This window comes from Symphalangus syndactylus, chromosome 8 (genome assembly GCF_028878055.3).
Source record: "Symphalangus syndactylus isolate Jambi chromosome 8, NHGRI_mSymSyn1-v2.1_pri, whole genome shotgun sequence".
Lineage (NCBI taxonomy): Eukaryota > Metazoa > Chordata > Mammalia > Primates > Hylobatidae > Symphalangus > Symphalangus syndactylus.
Window position 1 is genome coordinate 80,016,936 of NC_072430.2, and position 23,790 is coordinate 80,040,725.

Genomic DNA, 23,790 nt, shown 5'->3' on the forward strand with positions numbered 1-23,790 from the left:
CAAAAGAGAAGAAAATAACAAACGAAAAAAACAAAAGGAGGTGGTAAAATTATTGCTATTTACAGATTATATGATTGCATACTTGGAAGCTCTCAAAGAATCAACCAAAAATATTATTACAAACAATAAAACTATTATTATAGTTGAATATAAAATTAGTATAGAAAATCACTAGAAATACCATTTGACCCAGCCATCCCATTACTGGGTATATACCCAAAGGATTATAAATCATGCTGCTATAAAGACACATGCACACGTATGTTTATTGCAGCACTATTCACAATAGCAAAGACTTGGAACCAACCCAAATGTCCAACAATGACAGACTGGATTAAGAAAATGTGGCACATATACACCATGGAATACTATGCAGCCATAAAAAATGATGAGCTCATGTCCTTTGCAGGGACATGGATGAAGCTGGAAACCATCATTCTCAGCAAACTATCGCAAGGACAAAAAACCAAACACCGGATGTTCTCACTCATAGGTGGGAATTGAATAATGAGAACACATGGACACAGGAAGGGGAACATCACACACTGGGGCCTGTTGTGGGGTGGGGAGAGGAGGGAGGGATAGCATTAGGAGATATACCTAATGTTAAATGACGAGTTAATGGGTGCAGCACACCAACATGGCACATGTATACATATGTAACAAACCTGCACGTTGTGCACATGTACCCTAAAACTTAAAGTATACTAAAAAAGAAAATCACTACATTCATATATACAATCAGTTGAGAAATAAAAAATTTCTTTGACTCACATTCATCGAAGCATTTGTTGTTCTTTTCTGAATGAAATTAATGCTACTTGGAACATTACTACAGCATGAGTTTTTGTTCAATAATACCTAATGACTTGAACTAAAAAAATATGTGTCCTAGCAGGAAATACTTGGAACTTCAATATAATAGAATCACACAGAGGACAGCGTAAACATTTTAAAACCTCAATATTCAGTGTTTTACTGTACTCAAACTAAAAATGCTAAAAGTTGAAATATAGCGGAATATCTCAATTCAATCAATATAACTAAACCTTCCTTACTTTGGGTAAAGAATTAACATTCTATAAACCTGGTGGTTTTTCACCAACCTTCATATATGTAACATTATTTTGTTACCTCTTTCGCCCTTTCTGCCAAACTTAAGTGTTCTTTTTCAAACAACCATATCATAAGCCCTATCCAATTTATCAAAATGTTTTTAGATGAGATTTAGCAATATATAAATCTAACGATGAGCTGGGCGTGGTGGCTGATGCCTGTAATACCAACACTTTGTGAGGCCGAGACGGGCAGATCACTTGAGGCCAAGAGTTTGAGACCAGCCTGGTCAACATGCTGACACCCCATCTCTACTAAAAAAAAAAACACACACACATACATAAAAATTACACAGGCATGGTGGTGAATGCCTATAATCCTCACTACTCAGGAAGCTGAGGCACGAGAATTGCTTGAGCCTGGGAGGCAGAGGATGCAGTGAGGCAAGATTGCGCCATTACACTCCAGCCTGGGCAACAGAGTAAGACACTGTCTCAAAAAAAAAAAAAAAAAAGTTAGAGATGAATTGATATACAGGTCTTAATATTTATAACTATGTTGACTTCTTTGTCAGCTTATTTAACCACCAAAGACTTCAGCAATAATTACCTTCACGTTTAGGCAAAATAGTAACAATGATTTATTTTTGTATAAAAAATAAGAATCAAGAATTTCTTGCTTTTGTTTTTTGGGGCATACAACTCAAAACCATTTTTCCTTACAAATATCTTCTTTATTATATATAAAAGCCATATCTAAAAATTCCTTTTGAGGTTACTTCTGAGTCTGTTGCCCAGGCTGGAGTGCAGTGGCGCGACCTCGGCTCACTGTAAGCTCTACCTTCCGGGTTCACGCCATTCTCCTGCCTCAGTCTCCCAAGTAGCTGGGACTACAGGAGCCCGCCACCATGCTAGGCTAATTTTTTTGTATTTTTAGTAGAGATGGGGTTTTACCGTGTTAGCTAGGATGGTCCCGATCTCCTTACCTCGTGATCCGCCCACCTCAGCCTCCCAAAGTGCTGGGATTACAGGCGTGAGCCACCACGCCTGGCTGAAAGACACTTGTATTCTTACTAGTGTATCATGAAACAAACATTTAACTTTCTTCAAAAGGTTACAAATTATGTTTGTCAACCTAGCTGGATTGAGGAAATACCTAACATGTGCTACTTGTGGGGAGAGAGAGGAGGCATGAAAATTGTGTAAGAACAAATCCCTATCCTTAAATGGCTTTCAATTAAAGTGGAGATACAAGAAGAGAAATAGGAATATGACCATCTTCCTCAATTCCCTTGCTTAAATTTCTTCCCCAACAACCCCATTTTGAGAGGCAAAAACAAATAAGAAAATTATGGCTAACTCCTCAATATCTTATGATGATGATCAGTCTCTAAAATTACAGAGAATGAAATGTCTAGAAAGTTATAATTCGTAAAAATAAGGTATCCGAAAGTAAAAGTCTACAAGATTGCTTGTAGCATTAGTTAACATAGAAACAAAACTTAATGGTTGCTGACTTAGAAAATGAACCAACTCCCAAGGTAATGCATATTTGCTAGCATAATGCAGAAAAATACAAAATTGTAACTTTACGTAACCCAAACCTTCCCTCACTATGGTGTGTAGCCTTAATGACTCCTACAAAATAAATCTGGCATTTATATTATGATTTAAGTTTCAGTAATAGTTGAAAAGATCAAGGGAGGTAAATATACTATTGAATCTGAAAGGCCGAAAAATAGTATGTGGAATTATATTAAACTCCTCCATATTACATTCTGAAGCAAAAATATAATAAAATTTCAAAGGATGTTATATAGAATATTGATATTCTAACATAAAGAATAATTTTGGAATAGTTATACAATATATGTTCAGTCCTGATCCATGACCTTTCCAGTAAAAGCATTTGGGAAACTGGGAATGTGTAGACAGCAGTCACTTTTTAGAGATACCAGATAGATTTCTAAACTATATAATCAACGTAGACAGTGTTGAGCAAAACAACATACTTTATTGCCCCTTTTGCCTCTAAGTCTTTAAGTAAATCCAAGTCCAGCCCTCAAAACTGTTTGCAATGATTTGGATATTTGACCCTCCAAACCTCATGTTGAAATCTGTCCCCCAGTGTTGGAGGTGGGGCCTAATGGGAGGTGTTTGGGTCATGGGGGCGGATCTCATGAACAGATGAATGTCCTCCCTGGGGCATGGTGAGAGTTCGCCCTCTATTAGTTCCTGAGAGAGCTGGTTGTTAAAAAGAAACTGGCACCTCCCCTATCTCTTGCTTTCTCTCTCACCAAGTCATCTCTGCATATGCTAGCTCCCTGTCACCTTCTGCCAAGAGTGAAGCAGCCTGAGGCCCTCACCAGATGCAGATGCTGGTGCCATACTTCTTGTACAGTCTGCAGAACCATGAGCCAAATAAACCTCGTTTCTTTATAAACTACCCGGCCTCAGGTATTCCTTTATAGCAACACTAAACAGACTAAGACACTGTTTCCCAAAGAAAAAAGTCCAGGGATAAGCTCACATTACACACAAAAGGCAACAACTCACATTACACACATAAGAAAATGTCCTAAGTCTTCTTTCTTTTTACCACAACATCCACTTTCACATTGTGCTTTATTTCATGCTTTTTTAATTGTCATCGATCAGGACAATGCTATTCTTTGTTGGATAACCGGTCTGTGCTTCAAAAAGTGAAAAGCTCACTGAAATAGAAGCTACAACAGTTGAGAATGAGGTTACAAATATCAATGAGACAAAGTGAAAAATGGCTCTGTAGCTAAACGAGCCAAGATATACTAGATGCAGGTGATGCAGAAAAATCAGAGGGACACAGTAAGGATAAGAAAGCTTCATACCCAAAATATCAGAAAGACTGAATTGAAGAAATTACATTTTTAAAGAAATGAAGTTTTCCTGCTTCTAAAGAACAATTAGTATATAATTTATTTGCCCCGCAAAAAACTGTTATGAATCATAGTAGCAAACCTAGATCATAGTTTTTGGATAGACATTAGAATTAACACAGTAGAGTTTGCTATCAGACATTCTGTTACAACTAGATACAAGTCTTTTATGATCAAAAAATCAATCTTTATATGGAAATAGATGTAAAGTGCATTTTTGAGTATTTAAAAGTGCTTAAATCAACTAAACATCTCATACTTATTTTGTAATTTTCTTTTCTCTCCTCTTATGAAAAAAGGTAAGGGAAACAAGGAAAAGGGGCTCACAATTATAAAATCCACTACTTCTGGGATAAAATCATTCCAAAAGATTTCAAAAAATGAAAATAAAGAAAGTAGCAGAGATAATTATTTTGCAATATTATGAAAGCACTCAATTTCAGCTCTTGTAGCTACATACGAACTTATAATTTTACAAGCTTCAGGAGTTTCAAATTGAAAATATGCCCAGCAAAAGACTAAACAAACACATTTTTTATAGTAGTACTCAGACTGAGGCAATGCCCCTATTAAATGCTCCCATAGCATTTTACACTTCTCTTTTATAACATTCATCATACTCATTACTTAATGTTTGCAGTCTAAGATATAGAGTCAGAGAGTTTTGTATTTTTATGTACCATACACCATTATAATCCAATGTCTAAACAATTGGTACCCATAAATGCTTGTTGACTGAATAAACAAACTTTTTATTAAATTGTCTCTCAAAATTCTCAGTCATCATACACCTCCTAAACAGTGCTATATTATAAAATATTTCTAAAATAAGGGTCAATTGCTTTATAGCAGTGACTATACAGCAGTAGAACAAGGGGAAGAGAGTTGAGGTGAATGGAATATATTCAGAATAATTTGAGCAGTTATTCTTTTGGTTTTACAAACCCTGCCCTGCTTGCCATTACCCACTACTCCATGCCCCGTGCCCCTCAGGGAGCATGGTCATCTACTAGAAAATCATAAAACATTGCCATATAGAGCCATTATTACTCATATTACTAGGTAATATTCCTCAGGTATATTGGATTACAAATGAAGGTTTAAAACAATTGTTCTACTATTTTAAAAAAATCTTTTCAAATTGTGAAAGAAATTCAAACTCCATCAGATATTACCACTTAATAATAAAGAGACTGAATATACATATTAGATATACATTAAGACTCTAGTCAGTAAAGGAAAAGATCAACAAAAAGAATAATTTACTTACATCAATGGAAAAGCAAAAAATGGGAGTGTCATGGCAAGTCTTGCTGTAAATTCATCAGGAAGATACCACAAATATACAATTAAGCATGTAAACAGATAGAGAACTGAGGAATACAGAATTAATCTTCCAACCCATAATTTTTGTAATCTCTGATTTTTTTCCCTAAATTCTTCTAATGCTTGAATTTCCTGTTAAGAGAAAATTATTCCATGTTAGTAAATTTCAAACTTCATAAAGAAATTAAAACGTTAAAAAATTTTAGCAGGAAAGATTTTTAAGAAAAAACTCCTATTTAAAGTTCAATAAAGCATAATATCCTAACAGTTTAAAACAAAACATAATATGAAAAAGAAAACTAAAAATGAAGTTAAAAATGTATAATGCTTATTCTAACAAATCATTTTTACAATGCAAAATTAATTACTATTTTTAAACTATCAAATTGGCAAAGATTCAGAGAATGAAATTGGTATCAGCAATAATATTTGTTGAGTCAAATAAGTAATAATTCCTCCTATAAAAGGCATTTAAAAAATCTAGCAATAAGAAAAATAATTAATAAAAATTAAAACAGTAACCCATCTATCACTCTCAATATTCCCAGAAAATAATCATTTTTGATAATAGTATATAAAAAGCTGTGAAAATTTTGTAGACTGATAAAAATTATCGTACAGTATCTCATCTATTTTGTCCTACCTGTAACACTGATTTACACCACACTACAGATCTAATTTCATTCTAACTGGCTCTATTACTTGAAACAGACTCCTTAAGTCACTGATGACTTTGGATTTTTTTGAGATCACATAACATTAAAGTTCTCAGACTCACTCTATATCAGTTCTAAATTCTCATACCAGATTTGGTCTCCAAAATAATATATACTACATAATATTTACTTAATACCGAAAATGAATTAAAATACCTCATAGCCAAAGAACATACCTTATCTATACTTTCTAGAACTTCTACAGTTGAAGGTTTTGTCTGTTATAGAAACAGAAACAAGAGACAGCATTAAAACTTATCACAAACCTTTACATTTTGATATAATTAAAGAACATTTATTTCAAAATTAAATTTTCTCAAATCTTGTCAAGCAAATATGCATTCTTGTTTATAACTAAGATTTAAATAAAAATTATAATTGCAAACAGAACTACGTAAGATTAAAGAAATAAGCATTTCCCTACTTAACTTTTTTAATCCTACAAAGACTTTTAATTCTGATAGCTCAATTTTTACCATTCTTAACCTCAACAGAACACACCGTTCTAGAAAGAAACAAATTTTGGCCAAGCACAGTGGCTCCTGCCTGCACTTTGGGAGGTCAAGGTGGGCAGATCACTTAGGGTCAGGAGTTTGAGACCAGCTTGGCCAACTGGTCTACTAAAAATCCAAAAATGAGCTGGGCATGGTGGCATGCCCTTGTAATCCCAGCTACTCAGGAGGCTGAGGCATGAGAATTGATTGAACCTGGGAGCCAGAGGTTGCAGTGAGCCGAGATCGCACCACTGCACTCCAGCCTGGGTGACAGAGCAAGGCTCCATCTCAAAAAAAAATTTAATTTAATTTAATTTAAAAATTAAAAAAAAACACGTTTTCCTCCAAAAAAAATACTTAGGAATGATTACTCAAAAGAATTAACACATTAAAAAAATTTACGGACTAAAAATGGTCTGATTTGCTATAGCTAAAAGTTCACTTAAGACTCTGGAGGTCAAAATCAACAGGCTATCTTCATTCTAAATTCCTAAAGTACTTTTTGCAGATCAGATTTTAAAAGGACATCTAAGAATACTTGTTTGCCAAAGATATTTTTTATATGTCTAGAATAAAAACCAGCCAAAATCGCTCATAAAACCCTTGAAAAAATATTTACCAATTACATACTCAACAATCCAAGAGGGTAATGAATATCAGTTCATTGTAGTTTCCATAAGAGTTGTTAACACTAGAGTTAACCATATGAAATTGACATTTTGCTAAGTCCAAGCAGGTGAATACTGGCAATTTCATATGGTTCAACTTAATATGAAAGACAAAGCAAGAAGAGATAAATTTGATCCTTGAGCAGATTATTATAAGGTCATAACAAGGTCAATATAATGCTGATTCAAAACAAGGCTGTTCCAACAATAGCCCAAAACCTAAATTATGTACCAAGTATAGTTAGACTCCATGGTAATAAGGAGTAAAAAAAAAATAAGTAGTTTATCCTAGACTACTTTATCTCCTCTTACATTTGAGAAGAGCATTTATATAAATTTTTTTTCTTTTTTTTGAGACAGAGTCTAGCTCTGTCGCCCAGGCTGGAGTGCAGTGGCACAATCTCGGCTCACTGCAACCTTCACCTTCTGGATTGAAGCGATCCTGCCTCAGCCTCCTGAGTAGCTGGGATTGCAGGTGCCCACCACCCCACCCAGCTAATTTTTGTATTTTTAGTAGAGACGGAGTTATATAATTTATACAATTCATATTTTCCAGCTGTAACTTTAAGATACTTCCTCTAAAAGTTTATCCAATAAAATCAAACTGCATTTCTAATTTTGTTTAACCTATAATTTCTAAAAGCACATGTAGTGTGACTTTAGTTAATATTTATGATAAGCTTCAAGTAAAAAGATAGTCTGTAAAAAACAAGTATTGTATAGAATACTTTTTTTTCGTGAGACAGAGTCTTGCTCTGTCACCCAGGCTGGAGTGCAGGGGCACAATCTCGGCTCACTGCAACCTCCACCTTCTGGGTTCAAGCCATTCTCCTGCCTCAGCCTCCCAAGTAGCTGGGATTACAGGTGCGCACCACTATGCCGAGCTAATTTTTGTGTTTTTAGTAGAGACGGGGTTTCACCATGTTGGCCAGGCTGGTCTTGAACTCCTGAACTCATGATCTGCCCACCTCAGCCTCCCAAAGTGCTGGGATTATAGGCGTGAGCCACCGCGCCCGGCCTAGAATACTTATTTTCAACTACCTTTCAAATAAGCTTGAAACTTAGGAAGTATAAGAAAACAAGATAGCCATTTGCATGCAAATACAGAAATACAGAAATAAAAATAATTCATATATCCAAGTGAAATAATTCTGTTAAACAGAGGCATTGGACACCTACAGAACAAATGGAAGTATTAAAATAAAAAAATAGAAAAGTAATTCAAAAGAGAAGAAAAAAAGTTAAGGAAAATAGCAAACTACTATTCAAGGCTATAATCAAAGGAGACTTTCACAAATAGCTTTACGTGACACTTTTATATTAGACTCAAGAACTAGCTGTAAGGAAAAGTACCTTACCCTCCATCGAGAAAATAATCCACCCATCTTTTATTTGTAGAAACTGGGCACAATGATAAATATCATCAATCGTCCAAAGGAAGTCACAGCTAGAAATAAAGCAAGTATTTAAAATGTTAAGTTAAACACACAGCATACCCACTATAGATGTTGCAATACTGCCTAAAAAATGTTATGAAATATTAATTTCTTTGGATGCCACATATATGGAATCTGATTTCAGACAGACAGTTATTGGGATAGAGTCTACCTTTTTCCTTTTTTTTTTTTTTTTTTTGAGATGGAGTCTCTCTGTGTTGCCCAGGCTGGAGTGCAGTAGCGAGATCTCAACTCACTGCAACATCCGCCTCCCAGGTTAAGCGATTCTTGTGCCTCAGCCTCCTGAGTAGCTGGGACTACAGGTGCGCACCACTACGCCTGGCCTCAAGTGATCTGCCCGCCTCGGCCTCCCAAACTGCTGGGATTATAGGCATGAGCCATTGCAAACCACCAAACCCACCTTTTAAAAATCCATTCTTCAAAACCAGAACAGATTTAAAAGGGAAAATAAACTTTGAAAAGCTTTTTAAATGACAATGCAGTTTAGAAATGTATATTCTTACCACTTCACTATTTTCTATTCTTTAAAATAGGTTCTCTATGTTGTTCTGGTAACAAAGTTTTACCATACTACTTTCATAGTATACACTTAAATAAAATAATTTTTACCATCCAGCTGTCTCCCAACTAAACTAGTTATCTGGAATAGAAGTGTTTTACAATGTTTAGAATATCACCTTACAAGTAATAAGAGAAAGCCAACTGAGTTATGAATAAGAAAATAAGGATTACAAGGCTATCTGTGACCTTTAGCAAATCACAATGATTCTGAGCCTTAATTTTCTTTTCTCTTAATTAGTTAATAATACCACCACTTTCTCGCAGGATCGTCTATAGTATTACCATCTCACAGATAAGAAAACTAAGTGAAAAGAGGTTTAGTGATTTGCCCAATAGCTCAGAAGAAATATGGCCTAGAGTCCCTTTATCTTCAGATTTCTAGCCTCTATTACTAAACACTACTGTTCAATGCCCAAATAAACATTTCTCCCTGACATTGTATATAAGTCCCTGAAGCTAGCTGACCTTCAATTCAGCTAGCTCTATAACCACTTATTTTAGTTGTTTTTGTATGACTCTCAAATGTTTTATAATAGACTCAACAATATTATATTCTAAATCAACTTACTGGACAATGATTACATAAATTTTTATTCTTTTAAGTTGAAATGGTAAAAGTATAATTTCAAACTGACATATTTTAACCAGGTTACAGTTAGATACTTGCCAATGTATAAAACTACTTCTTCTCCACCTCCAAAAAGGTTACCTATGTCATACTTCTCACATTTTTTAACCATAAATGTAAACACAAAATAATACCAGTATCAAGTAAGAACACTCACTCTGCAAAATTATTTATATATTGTAATTAGCATAAGGCATAGCTATCTTGGAGTTTCTCAGAAAAGTAACAAAAAGCCTAACTGTAAAATACTTTCACTCACAAAGTAATTTTTAAGGACAGAAACACGTATAATCTGTCCTGAAAAACTCTAAGGTTTATAACTATAATGAATGTTTCAAGTCATATTTAAGTTGCAATCTAAATATTATTAATCATTTAGTATTTGCTTAGTACTCAAATTTCTAAAATGTGGTTGTAGAAAACCTAGGAATTCTAATGATTAAACTATAAATTTCTATCTGAATTATGACAGTAAGTAAATCTAAAAACCCTCGAGATGCTAAAAATAACTACCAAAAAGGTGGGTGAAGGGGGTAGATTCATATGAATCACTTGTTATTCTCAAAATATACATCATTCCACTATTCTGGAACAAGTGTATGGTGTCTAGCAGTGTTCTGTACACAACCAACCTACATACTTTGGTTTGAAGTGGAATTATATCCTTCAATGTCAAGTTTCTAACCATCACACCCTGAGACTGTGATCAGAATTTTTAATATTTGAAATTAATGACAACACCAATATCAGTTAAACACTTAGTACTTCATTTCTAGCAGCCCTAAAACAAATGCTGTGTGTGTGTGGGTGTGTGTGTGTGTGTGTGTGTGTGTATATATATAAATATAAATTTTTTTTGAGACAGGGTCTCACTGACACCCAGGCTGGAGTGCAGTGGTGCGATCTTGGCTCAATACAACCTCCATCTCCAAGGTTAAAGCAATTCTCCCATCTCGGTCTCCAAAGGTGTAGCTGGGACTACAGGCATGGGCCACCACACCCGGCTAATTTTTTTTTGGTAGAGACAGGGATTTCACCTGGTTTGCCAGGTTGGTCTCGAACTCCTGGCCTCAAGTGATCTGCCCACCTCGGTCTCTCAAAGTGCTGGGGATTATAGGCGTGAGCCACCACGCCCCGCCCAAATGCTTTATATTAATTTTAGCATTTAGATACTACTATCCCTCCATTTTACAAATGAGAAATCTAAGGCAAGAGAAGTGAAGTGGTATGCTAAGTAACATCCCAAAGACAGTAAGCAGGCCGGGCGCGGTGGCTCATGCCTGTAATCCCAACACTTTGGGAGGCCGAGGCGGGTGGATCACAAGGTCAGGAGTTCAAGACCAGCCTGGCCAAGATGGTGAAACCCTGTCTCTACTAAAAAAGTACAAAAATTAGCCAGGCGTGGTGGCAGGTGCCTATAATCCCAGCTACCCGGGAGGCTGAGGCAGAGAATTGCTTGAACCCAGGAGGCAGAGGTTGCAGTGAGCCAAGATCGCACCACTGCACTCCAGCCTGGGTCACAGAGTGAGACTCCATCTCACAAAGAAAAAAAAAAAAAAAAGTAAGCAGCAGAGCCAAACATAATATTTTAGTTTTGATTTTTTAAGCACCCAGTTATTACCAATAACACAAAATCAGAAATAAAGTCTGCTTTGTATAGATTAGATTTGAATATTTATATGTAAAATACATGAAACCACCTCTGACATTATCAAATAGTTGGTAAATAAATCTACTGAAATGAAAAGTGAGTAATAAGCACAAGAAACAGTATTAGTACAATGTATCATGTAACCCAATTCCTTTATTTGATTACATTTCAGTGTTTAAATCTGCATTAAAGAGAAGTTAAATGATTTGCCAAAATCATGTAGCTCCAGCTAGGGACAGAACTGGTACTAGAAGTCTGCAAGCACAGCCTTTACTTGTTTACTGCATATCAATTTTAAAGTAAGTACAATATGAAATACATGCATAATATCACTATACCAATTTTGACAATTATTTGATTAAAGAATTGTTTTGGTATTAATGAAACAATCTACATCTTAGCCCCTAAGACCCCTGAAGCAAGGGATTATGCTTTTAAATTTGTACTCTAAAACAATATTAGAGTGATAGTCATTAAATGCCATATCCATGCTTTCAGGTTCATAATCAAAGAACAGTCAACCTGCACTGTTCTAGCAATTTTTCTATCAAATTCTGTTATTAAAGGAACTATTTTACTGTAATGCATATGTAATAGGTGGTACTTTCTAGCAGACGTGAAAACATAACAAAATTAAATAATTAAATCAAATATTTCTCCATAGCTTTAATTTCATACCTCTTCTGTATTCAACCACTGGTTCTCTCCTTTCCACCCAAACATCTTAACTCCAAGTCCTGTGGCCCATCACTTACTGTGAAATCTTGGACAAATCAGTTACTTAACCTATCTGCTACTCAATTTCCTCATCTGTAAAAGAGGGATAGATAGTTAAGGACCCTCTTAACTGTTGAAAGACTTCAATGACATAATGTATTCTAACCTATTTACAACAGTGCTTGGCACATAGTGATTGCTCAATACAAACTGTTTTTACTGCTGTGGTTGTAGCTATTTTCTAACCCATCTCTCCTTTCTTTCAAATACATGGAAAATACATGGGAACTGAATAACCTTGCATTTCCTTCTGAGTCATAAATCAATTTGCTTGCCCTGGATTGGACAGATGGTTCAACCCCAAGTGACTTTTCTCCAAGAACTCTCCCATGAACATGTACAGAGTGTTTATTTCCACTCTGATCTGATACCACAACAGGACCTGTCATGACCTTAAGAGCGGGGTGCATCTAAGTGTGTTTTTCTTTTGTTGAGACTGAGTCTCACTCAGTCTGTTGCCCAGGTTGGAGTGCAGTGGCACAATCTCAGCTCATTGCAACCACTGCCTCCTGGGATCAAGTGATTCTCCTGCCTCAGCCACCCATGTAGCTGGGATTACAGGTGTGTGCCACCACTCCCGGCTAATTTTTGTGTTTTTAGTAGATACAGGGTTTCACCATGTTGCCCAGGCTGGTCTTGAACTCCTGACCTCAAGTGATCCGCCTGCCTTGGCCTCCCAAAGTGCTGAGATTACAGGCGTGAGCAACCCCACCCGACCTAAATGTGTTTTTCCATGAACAATAATGTCGACCACCTTATTTGAATGTTTTCTACTAATGGCTATTTACACTCAGGTTTGGGTGTCAGAATTTTAAATCTTGGGAAATGTTTTTCTTAAATTTTCACCTCACTCCAAGACACATTAAAATAATGTAATAAAATAGCAAGAAAAAAACAAACAACCCCATCAAAAAGTGGGCAGAGGACATGAACAGACACTTCTCAAAAGAAGACATTTATGCAGCCAAAAAACACATGAAGAAATGCTCATCATCACTGGCCATCAGAGAAATGCAAATCAAAACCACAGTGAGATACCATCTCACACCAGTTAGAATGGCCATTATTAAAAAATCAGGAAACAACAGGTGCTGGAGAGGATGTGGAGAAATAGGAACACTTTTACACTGTTGGTGGGACTGTAAACTAGTTCAACCATTGTGGAAGTCAGTGTGGCGATTCCTCAGGGATCTACAACTAGAAATACCATTTGACCCAGCCATCCCATTACTGGGTATATACCCAAAGGACTATAAATCATGCTGCTATAAAGACACATGCACACGTATGTTTATTGCGGCACTATTCACAATAGCAAAGAGTTGGAACCAACCCAAATGTCCAACAACGATAGACTGGATTAAGAAAATGTGGCACATATACACCATGGAATACTATGCAGCCATAAAAAATGATGAGTTCGTGTCCTTTGTAGGGACATGGATGAAACTGGAAAACATCATTCTCAGTAAACTAACGCAAGGACAAAAAACCAAACACCGCATGTTCTCACTCATAGGTGGGAATTGAACAATGAGAACTCATGGACACAGGAAGGGGAACATCACGCTCCGGGGACTGTTGTGGGGTGGGGGGAGGGGGGAGGGACAGCATTAGGAGATACACCTAATGCTAAATGACGAGTTAATGGTGCAGGAAATCAACATGGCACATGGATACATATGTAACAAACCTGCACATTGTGCACATGTACCCTAAAACCCTAAAGTATAAAAAAAAAAAAAAAAAAAAATGCCTCACAAAAAAAAAAAAAAAAAAATAGATCTGGATTCAAAATATGGCTCAACCACATACTAGCTATGCAATCTTGAGCAGATTACTTAAACTCTGCACGCCTCAGTTATTGCATTTGCAAAACGGTAAAAATATCTACACTTCATAGAATTGTATAAATTAAATGAAATTATGTATCATTAGGCACAGTGTCCGACACATGGTAGTAACTGCTTAATAAATTGTAGCCATTATTATTACCAGAAAACACACGTATTTATATGAAACACATTTCTTTCTAACTTCTTATAAAGAAAGCACCTATTTCATAATTCTAAAATTGGAAAATTATATTACAGTTTGTATTTTTACTAAAATAGATTGCTCTCATTTTCTCTAGTATAAGAAATAGAGCAAAAAATTCTGTAGACTCTGCCATTAAATAACCTTGTAGGCCTTTGAAGGAAACAGCAAAGGAAGTTTTATGTTTATCAAATTCCAAAGTTAATCACCATCAACAGTACCTCCATAACATATTATACTACACAATTGAAGAGTAAAGGTGATTTATTCTAGAACTCTAACTTTCAAATGTCCTAACTGAAAAGACAATTCTGAAATAGCCCAAGCCACATTTATTGCTCCTCAAAAAGAATTTTAATGAAAAGAAGTACACCTCTATTATATATTAAGCACTCTTAATATATAATGATTAGTGCTTGCTTTCATGGTAAGTCAATTTTCATCAGAATACCACCAAAAAATTACTATTTGATTATAAATATTTCTATATGAAGTCATATATTTTTAATAGCCATATAACTTCTCCTTTTCTTGTATTTTTTTGTTTATATGTTATAACATATAAACACTATATAAGTTTATTAACATCATTACTGAGTTGATCTCAATAGATAACAGACAACCTTAAAATTCTAATTTTAAACGCACCACTCCTGTTTAAGAAAATGTGTTAAAAGTCAACATGGTCTTCTGGGGGCTGCTAAGGAAAAGAAATGAGCATTCCCTGCCAGTTTGAATATATTCCTGAAACCAAGCTTACTCACATCCACCAAACCGCTGTTGAATAGAGTCAATTTTGTCAATGCTGACACCCAGGCCATAAAGAAAGGAGAAAACAGTAGACACCGAGCAACACACACCGGAGGCCAAGTGGGAAAAGCAGAACATGAAAAACTCAGTGATTCACGGGTCTTGCTTAGTACTACTGTGAAAGCACCATCAGCAAAGCTGAGTTGACCAATTTCAACTCTTTCTCAATCCGTAACTATGAACAGATGGAATTTAGGTTTTTCTCCTCCTGCCACGCCTCTGATACCATACATCTTCGCCCTACCCCTGCACCTCACAGCCCACCATCCCTGAAATAAGGACAACGGTTGGAGAGCCTCTTCTCTAAGTAGCACGTACTCCACGCCCACACGCTACAGCCAGGCAGCATGACACTGACAGTTTTCAGTCCCTTCTGGTCTTTCCAACTCTTGGAGCCACCGCACAACTCAGAAAGAGAGGCGGAAAGAACGCTCAAAGCGGACAGCTGAGCGTAGGAAATGCTAGTTTGGGACCTTCTGACCTCTTTGCCCCACCTGTGTCGCGGTAAGCTCGACACAGTTGGGCCAAAGAGCTGGGGCTCAAGCCAGTCACCACCTGGAATCTCCTAGAACCGAGCTGGAGAAACTACCAGCCCTAGAGGGGAGAAAAGGGTTTCGAGACTCCAGCACCACCACTGCCAGTGTGCTGGGAAATCCAGGAAACAACGCGGCGAGCCTGGGTCTCCGCGCACCACCGTGCAGCCTGACTAGCAGCCACCGCAGAGCTCCAGGCCACTTAGCAGGAGGCGGGGGCACCAAGGATAGGCAAGCGGGGAACCCACAGCTTATTTCCCAGGGGCACAGCTCAGCATGCCTCCCCGCTACAGAGCCCTCCCAAATGCCCTCCCCTTGAGCGTTCTACCTGCAAGAAGCGGGCGCAGCCCGGCCCGGGCGTCCACCACCGCCAGTCTCGGCCGCCACCGCCCAGCCTACCGTGCCTCCAGAGCAGGCAGCAGCCGCCACTGACAGAGAGACAGGCCCGGCCAACTCCTTCCCATGAAACCCCGCGCTCCAGCCGCTCGCCAATTGGCGCCGCGGCCGGCGCGCGCCGCTCCCCCGTCACGTGACCGTACCCCGGGCGGGTAGTTGTTGGGGCGGGTCGGCCGGGAGGTTAGGATCTTGTGTCTGTGGCCTCCGCAGCCAGCTTAGGCTGCTCGGTGTCGTGTCGCAGTTATGTACTGCCATTTATTATGACTCTTAGAGTATAGTTATTTCTTACTCTTCCGCTGCCTCCTTTGCTTTTAAAGCCTGTTCTGCCAAGTCTAGCTGGAGAAGGAAACCTCTGAAACTGGTCCTGGTGGTCTCAGACCGCCGCGCGAGCGAAGAGTGGGGAGGACAAAGGTTGGGGAGTTGAGGAGGATGGAGATGGGTGCGTCTGGAAGGGAGTCCGTCCTGAGGAGTCCCCCATCAGCTGTCAGCCAGCCAGCAGCAGAGCAAGTTAAGACTACACAGCTCCAAAGAAGCCAGTTCCCAACCAAGCCAGTGGAGAAAAGTCAGCCTGGTCCCCAGGAGTGCTTGAGGCTCTGTCACTCATGGACGTCAAAAAGGGTCATTTGATGACTGGACGCTTACCTCACCGGTGTGAGGTAAGCTTCAAACGCCATATCATGTTGCTTTAAAACCTGCCGGTAACAGCATAAGCTGAGTTTTCTATCTTAGAACTCTTAACCCCAAGAACACTCTTCACAGGCCCTGATAGGTGGACCCACAAAAAACCACTCAGGCTATATTTGACTCGGATTTGAAACGCTGCCTAAATGGTATTAAGTGTCCTCCTCAACTGGAAAAGACAAACAACAAATGATGCCTGAATGAGAAAAAGACTAGACGTGCACACAGTAATGTGTGAGCAGGGAAACTTCAGCGAAGGTTTTTATCATGCTTTACCCCTTTTACATGCTTTACCCCATGTGCAAACATTTTTCATGGGTTTTTTTTCTATTTTTTTTTATTTTTATTCTATTTTTTATTTTTTATACACAAAAAAGTTTCGATGATTTTTAAAGAGTTATGATAGTTTTAATATGTTACATTTAAACTTTGACGATGCAAACAGGTTGTCAAGCAACTGAGCATTGTTTGGTAAGAAAATTTATTATACTAGAAGCTACCACGTAATTCACTGTGCAATTTGCTTGCCCTAATTGCCTAAATATGTAGTTACAGTTCTGTACACTTGCAAGGATGAGGGGAAGGGAACTAAAGTTTAGTGTGTCACTGTGGATCAGGCACTTTCCAAATGTAGAAGAAAATGAACAGAAACATTTCACCTGTTTTGATATGGAAATTTAGCCGTTTTGTTTTTCAACCTTTGCTGTTGCAAAGTATTAAAGTCCTGTGCAGTTTTGCAAATATATCTCACCGCAGAAAGATCTCCTTTCCTAAGAAGACTGGGAAGAGCGGCTTTCCACTTGACAATAATGTGTCCTCTGGTTTCAGTTGAGCCATCAACGTCTGTACTCCAGCCTGGGCTACCAAGCGACACCCCACCTCTAAAAAAACGGTAGGGAGGGGACAGAGAAGAGCTGTCTGGATGCACGAGATTCCAAAAACCTAATCGTGAGATAAAATTCCCTAGGGAATTGCTCTACCAAGAGTAGAGATTTGACCTGGCAAGAGAAGGGAAAGAAGTATTTGATCATTAACTGTTTTAATCCTCCCAACAACCTTTTTAGTATCATTTTTCAAATGAGGAAACTGAAATGTAGAAAGATTATGTACACTGTTGAAGGTAACACTAAACCACTGCCTCCTTTATATCAAGAATAGTTCATCGAGCAAATAAAGTGAGGGAAAGACATTACAGGCAGAGAAATCAACATACACACTATTGTGGCTGGACTTCAGGCTACAGGGTGGTTCCAAGTATTTATTGACAAGGCCCTGTGTTAACTGCTGAGGATACAGAGATAAATAAACCAGCTGTCCTAAAGCAGCTGACACTAGTGAGAGAAACCTTAAAAAAAAAATACAATGCAGACTAAATAAGTGCTGTGATGGAGGCTAATGTTCACGGTATTGGAAAATGATAAGAAAACAGCAGCCAGAGAGGATGTGAGAAAGCCAGTGAAGGTGCTGCTTTAGCAGAGTCCAAATGTCAAGAGTTATCCCCTACTAACCCTGAAATTGTTCTGGGATAGGGTCTAAAGAAGTGAAATACAAAGAACAACAGAGAAGAACACCAGAGAATACTTGGAGAGAGGAAACAAATTGCTCTAACCAATGGAGTTTTAAATGGTCTAGTTTAACAAATAGGTTGAATTTATCTAGGTGCTGTGAGAACTTACATAAGTGGCATTCATTGGTATGGTCAGAGAGGTTAGGTAAGGCTTCTTTGAGGAAGTCACACTAGAATGGAGATCCGAAAGATGAGAAACTGAAAAAGGGAGAGTGGGAAACGGAATATCATGTGTAAAGCCTTTTTGTCAGAAGGGAACACTGCAAGCCTGAGAGACTGAAAGGAGGCTATTGTGGCTAGAGCCTATGTTGCAGGGAGAAAGTGCCCCAGTTTGAAGCTGGAGACCAGACTAAGCAGAGTCTTATTGGCCATATTAAGAACTGTAATCTTAAGAGAAAAAGGGAGGGGGAGGGCATTTGACATGATCGGATCTGTGTTTTGAAAAGATCATTCCAGCTGCAATGTGGGAGCACAAGCAGAGCCAGCACTGGACTAATTAAATCTATGAGTGGTGTTAGTGTTGGTAGGCATGCAAGTGGATTGGGGTAGGAACAAGGAAATGGACAGAAGTAGGGGAAATGGAACAATAGGAAGGAAATAAAGTGGAAGGTCTTGGTGATGGATTCAAATATCATGGGGTGGGATGAGGACTGAGGGAGAGGGAGGAGTCAGATAACTCAGAATTTCTAGCAGACCCAGTGGATAGTAATGCCATCATTGAGATATGGAAGACACTGGAAGAGAGCCAGGTTTGGGGGAAGAGGGTAATTTCAATTCGAACATGTTAAGTTTAAGATGTTTTTGTGACTTCAAGGGAAGATGTAAACATTGGATCTTTAGGTCTGCAGCACTGGGCTGGAGAAAAAAATATATATTACCATTTGCAATTTGTTATTTTCTGTAGGGTACTTATTTTTTCAAAATACAGTTATCTTTATTGTAAATAAGATGTTTTGTTTTTAAACATATTTAGAAGCACTTGAACCCGGGAGCCAGAGGGTTGCAGTGAGCTGAGATGTCACCATTTGCACTCCAGCCTGGGCAACGAGCAAAACTCAGTCTCAAAATAAATAAATAAATAAATAAATAAAAATAAATATATTGAGAACAGAATTTTAAACTAGAGCAGTTTCCCAGACTTCTCTGAGAGTCACCAGTGCCCCTTATCAAAAACTCAAATTCTCAGGCTTATCCCCTAGAGATTCTGATTTCACTTGTCTGGTATAAGGGGCCTGGAAATGTGGATTTTTTGACGAATGCCACTGGAGATTCTTCCTATTGCTGAGTTTCTCTGGAAAGTGGTGTGCCAGTGCCAGAGGCTACCTGCATAAGAGTCACCACAGTGCTTATTGAAATATAGATTCTCGGGCCCTGCAGACTAAATCTATAGGGATAGAAGGGTTGTGAGGAATGGGAAAAGGAACATGGTACCATGTCAGGTGGTCCAAGACCTCACTCTTCATCTTTGACAGAGGTGTTCTGTGTTTCCCACTGGGCAGCCCAGAGGAAAGTGGATGTCCCTTGCTGGTTGATGCATATTTAGGCAGCAGGCAGCTCTCACAGTCTGCGATGATAACAGCTCTTAGCCTAGGCCTTCTGCCCTGTCCACTGAAATGGCACTCAGCCCACTTAGATAGTCTCTTTTTCCACCGTTCTTATCAAGGCCCATTGTTCCCTCCTGGCCCCCAAATCTTTTTCAATGTTATTTCCAGCACCCTGTCTTTCATTCTACTCCTGGTTCAGGTGTTTTTCAGCCAATCTCTGTGGCCAGAGCTGGGAGAGAAATTGGGTCAAATGCTATGTTTCAGTCTTGACAAGGCTTTTTTGTTTTTGAGAGCCGACTTTGGAAGTGTTTTTAAAGACTGAGCTGTGTCAGGGAGGAAAAACTTTTCCTCTGCGCTCTCATGTTTCCTCTTTGGGGGCCTACAAATTAAAACAACAAAGATAGCAAGAGAAAAAAGACATTTAATTACATATGTACACACACAGAGAGAGAGGGAGAAAGAGAAATTCACAAATAACTGACCCTAGGTGGTTAGAATTTGGAGCTTATATACCATCTTAATAGAGGACAAAGAAGGGCAGAGAGGCCCTTCTAGGAGAGTAAATGACTTCTTCAAAGGAAGTGAGGGAGAGACGAAGCATTTAGAGAGAACAAAACACTTTTTGGAAAGATAAATGGACTTTTAGGAGAATAGATGGAAGATACGATAGTTTTGTAGCAATGTCTGGGTGTGGTGCAGATGTCTCCTCAGAGAAGAAAATATTAGAGTTGCGCCCCAGGAGGGGATTTATTACAATTGAGTTCTTTGGGGAGGCTTTGCTTTTAGGCACATAAGGGATTTCAGGAACTCAAGTCCTTCAGCTCAAAATAACGTTTATGCCATGGTAGCTTATTCTGAACCCCTTCAATTATTTGTTCTCCTTGTAGTGTTGCTGTAGCAATTCCAAGTCTCTGTGAGACACTGTAGATGCTTTTGAATAGAGGAAGAATCAGAACGTATGAAGAAAAAAAAAGATTAGAATGATTTGTTGGTGATGGCAAGCATACAGAAAAGTTTCTAAAACTAAAGTATACTATTTAGCACGATAACACACTCATGTAACCCCATACGGGCCAAAGTAGAACATTCAACACTCCAAAAGGCCCCAATGTTCTCCTTCCCTTATAACCTTCAAGTGCCTAGAGATGGCCACATTGTGATTATTACCATATTTACTTTCTTGGTTTTTTTCTAGTTTTACTGCCTAATTACTCATCCTTAAACAATATTATTTTTGAGCTCTATGTAAATGGAATCACAGAGTAAGCTTTTCATTTACATGTCTTGAACTTTTTTGATCAATCTGTCTTTAAGATTTACCCATGTTGATATGGCTGTAGTTTATTCATTTTCATTGCTGTAGGTTACTATATTGCATTGGTGTATCATAATTTATTCTACTGCTGATGGACATATAGGCTATTTCTAGCTTCAGGCTATTATAAGCAATGCTGCTGTGAAAGTTTGTGTAAACACACACACATATGTATGTTCTCTTTAAGTACATATGTGTGTGTGTGTGTGTAAATGTATATATATTTATATATATTCTGGAGCATATAAACAGATTTCCTTGGAGCCTTTACCTTGGTATGTAATTCCTGGTTTGTAGAGCATGTATATATTAATATATTCAGTTTTACAAGATCATGCCAAAATTTTCGAAAATGATTGTACCAATTTATATAACCAACAACAATATACAAAAGTTTCTGTTGCACTGCATCCTCACCAACACTTGATATTGTCAGACATCTTAAGTTTTATTACTCTAATGAATGTGTAATGCTGTTTTATTGTGGCTTTATTTTGCATTTCGCTGATTTTTAATGAAGAATAGCCCCTTTTTATATGAGCATTGTCTAATTGTTTAGGTCTTTCCCCATTTTTCTGTTGGGTTGTTTGCATTTTTCTTATTTTTTGTATTAATCCGTTATATAATGTTGAAACAAGTTTTATTGATTATATGTGCTGCAAATGTTTTTCCCACTTTGTGGCTTGTACTTTCACTGTCTTAATGTCTTTTGATGAAACCAAGTTGTCAATGGAGTAAAATTCATCACTCTTCCCTTATGATTAATGATATCTGTATCCTATTTAAGAAATCTTTTCCAGCCGGGCACGGTGGCTCACGCCTGTATTCCCCGCACTTTGGGAGGCCGAGGAGGGCGGATCACGAGGTCAGGAGATTGAGACCATCCTGGATAACACGGTGAAACCCCGTCTCTACTAAAAATACAAAAAAATAGCCGGGCATGGTGGCGGGCGCCTGTAGTCCCAGCTACTCGGGAGGCTGAGGCAGGAGAATGGCGTGAACCTGGGAGGTGGAGCTTGCAGTGAGCCGAGATCGCACCACTGCACTCCAGTCTCTGGGCGACAGAGCGAGACTCCGTCTCAAAAAAAAAAAAAAAGAAATCTTTTCCAACCCTAAGATCATTAAGACTTTTATACTGTCTTCTAAAATTTTATTGCTTTGCTTTTTAAATTTTGGTCTAGGCAGACCTGCAATTAATGTTCTTACATATGGAGAAAGGGAGGCATATATAGATCCCCAACCCCTTCCATGTGGAAAAGTAGACTAGCACCATTTGTTGAAAGATGGTCCTCTCTGCCCTACCCTGCAGTGCCATCTTGATCATGAACCAAGTAGTCATATAAGTATGGAGTTGTTTCTGACCTTGGTATTCTTTCCATTGATCTATTATCTTTTTTGCATGTTGCTGGATTCAGTATACTAACATTTTGTTTAAGATTTCAGGGGATCTCACAAATAAGACTGACCTGTAATTTTTCTTTTGGTAATGTCTTTCTCTGAATTTGGTATCAAATTATGCTAGCTACCTTCATAAAATCAGTTGGGGAATACACTTTCTTTTTCCTATTCAGTTGTCTTTTTTACCCATTTATTCTTCTTGTTTTTGGAATCAAGTTATCAAGTACCCCCAAAACTCTATGTGGATTTTTATTAAAATTTCTGTTTGTATATTAATTTCAGGGAAAACAATATTCTTCTATATGAGCCTTTCCTTTCGGTAGTCTGCATTTGTTCAAGTGTCCTCATATATGTTTTCCAAAAATTTTATCATTTTCATTATATAGATCGTGTATGTTATAGGAGGCAGAATTCTAAAGTCCCTCCAAGTTTTCCACCCCTAGTCAGTAAAACACTAATCTAGGCACTGCTAAGAATGTACAGATGTAATTAAATTTATAGATCTTAAAGTAGGGAAATTATTGTGGATATCTGGTTGGCCCAATCTAACCACTTGAGCCCTCATAAAAAGAAATTTCTTCAGCTGGAGTCAGTCAGATGTGGCAAAAAAGAAAAGATGAGGCAGAAAGATCAGAGACATTCAAATCATAAAAAAGGCTTGATGCCACCACGTTGTGGCTCACACCTGTAATCTTAGCACTTTGGGAGGCTGAGGCGGGCAGATTGCTTGAGCTCAGGAGTTCGAGACCAGCAACATGGTGAAACCTTGTCTCCACTGGGTAATACGGTGAAACCCTGTCTCCACCAAAAATACAAAAATCGGCTGGGCGTGGTGGCACATGCCTGTGGTCCCAGCTACTTTGGAAGCTGAGGCAGGAGGATCTCTTGAACCCAGGAGGCAGAGGTTGCAGTGAGCTGAGATCGCACCACTGCACTCCAGCCTGGGTGACAGTGCGAGACTCCATCTCAAAAAAAAAAAAAAAAAGAAAGAAAGGCTTGGTGCATCATTGCTGACTTTGAAAAAAAATGGCCAAGGAATGCAGGTAGCTTCTAGAAGCTGAGAATGGCTCCTGGCTGATAGATAGCAAGCAATGGAGAGCTCAGTCCTACAAGTGCATGGAACTAAATTCTGTCAACCACCTAATGAGCAGGAAACAGATTCTCCCTTAGAGCCTCCAGAAGGGAACACAGTAAGTAATACCTTGATTGCAGCCTTGTGAAACCTAACACAGAGAGCTAGCTGAGTCACTCTGTGCCTGGA

The 23,790-nt window shown here is 38.3% G+C and overlaps 2 protein-coding genes and 1 long non-coding RNA gene across 8 annotated transcripts in view; 1 reads left to right on the top strand and 2 right to left on the bottom strand.

Annotated features, from left to right (window-relative positions):
- LNPK (lunapark, ER junction formation factor) overlaps positions 1-16,614 on the bottom strand; it is an 83,009-nt gene extending 66,395 nt beyond the window's left edge. Inside the window, exons 1-5 of one of the 6 annotated variants that reach the window (XM_055289807.2) lie at positions 16,314-16,614; positions 12,150-12,281; positions 8,533-8,621; positions 6,189-6,230; positions 5,241-5,428 (exon numbers count right to left, since the gene is read on the bottom strand). In XM_055289807.2, the coding sequence (XP_055145782.1) occupies positions 5,241-5,428; positions 6,189-6,230; positions 8,533-8,559 (257 nt within the window). In that variant the 5' untranslated portion in view covers positions 8,560-8,621; positions 12,150-12,281; positions 16,314-16,614. Of the gene's footprint in view, positions 1-5,240; positions 5,429-6,188; positions 6,231-8,527; positions 8,622-12,149; positions 12,282-15,956; positions 16,148-16,313 lie in introns of those variants that run through there. The other 5 variants (XM_055289809.2, XM_055289808.2, XM_055289811.2 and 2 more) reach the window with 5 other exon arrangements.
- LOC129488080 (thymosin beta-4-like) overlaps positions 1-23,790 on the top strand; it is a 272,872-nt gene that overhangs the window by 240,262 nt on the left and 8,820 nt on the right. The window lies entirely within an intron of this gene.
- Positions 20,221-23,790, bottom strand: part of LOC134737350 (uncharacterized) — a 49,267-nt gene continuing 45,697 nt past the window's right edge. Inside the window, exon 3 of the long non-coding RNA XR_010122180.1 lies at positions 20,221-20,746. This is a non-coding gene — a long non-coding RNA (uncharacterized lncRNA). The remainder of the gene's footprint in view (positions 20,747-23,790) is intronic.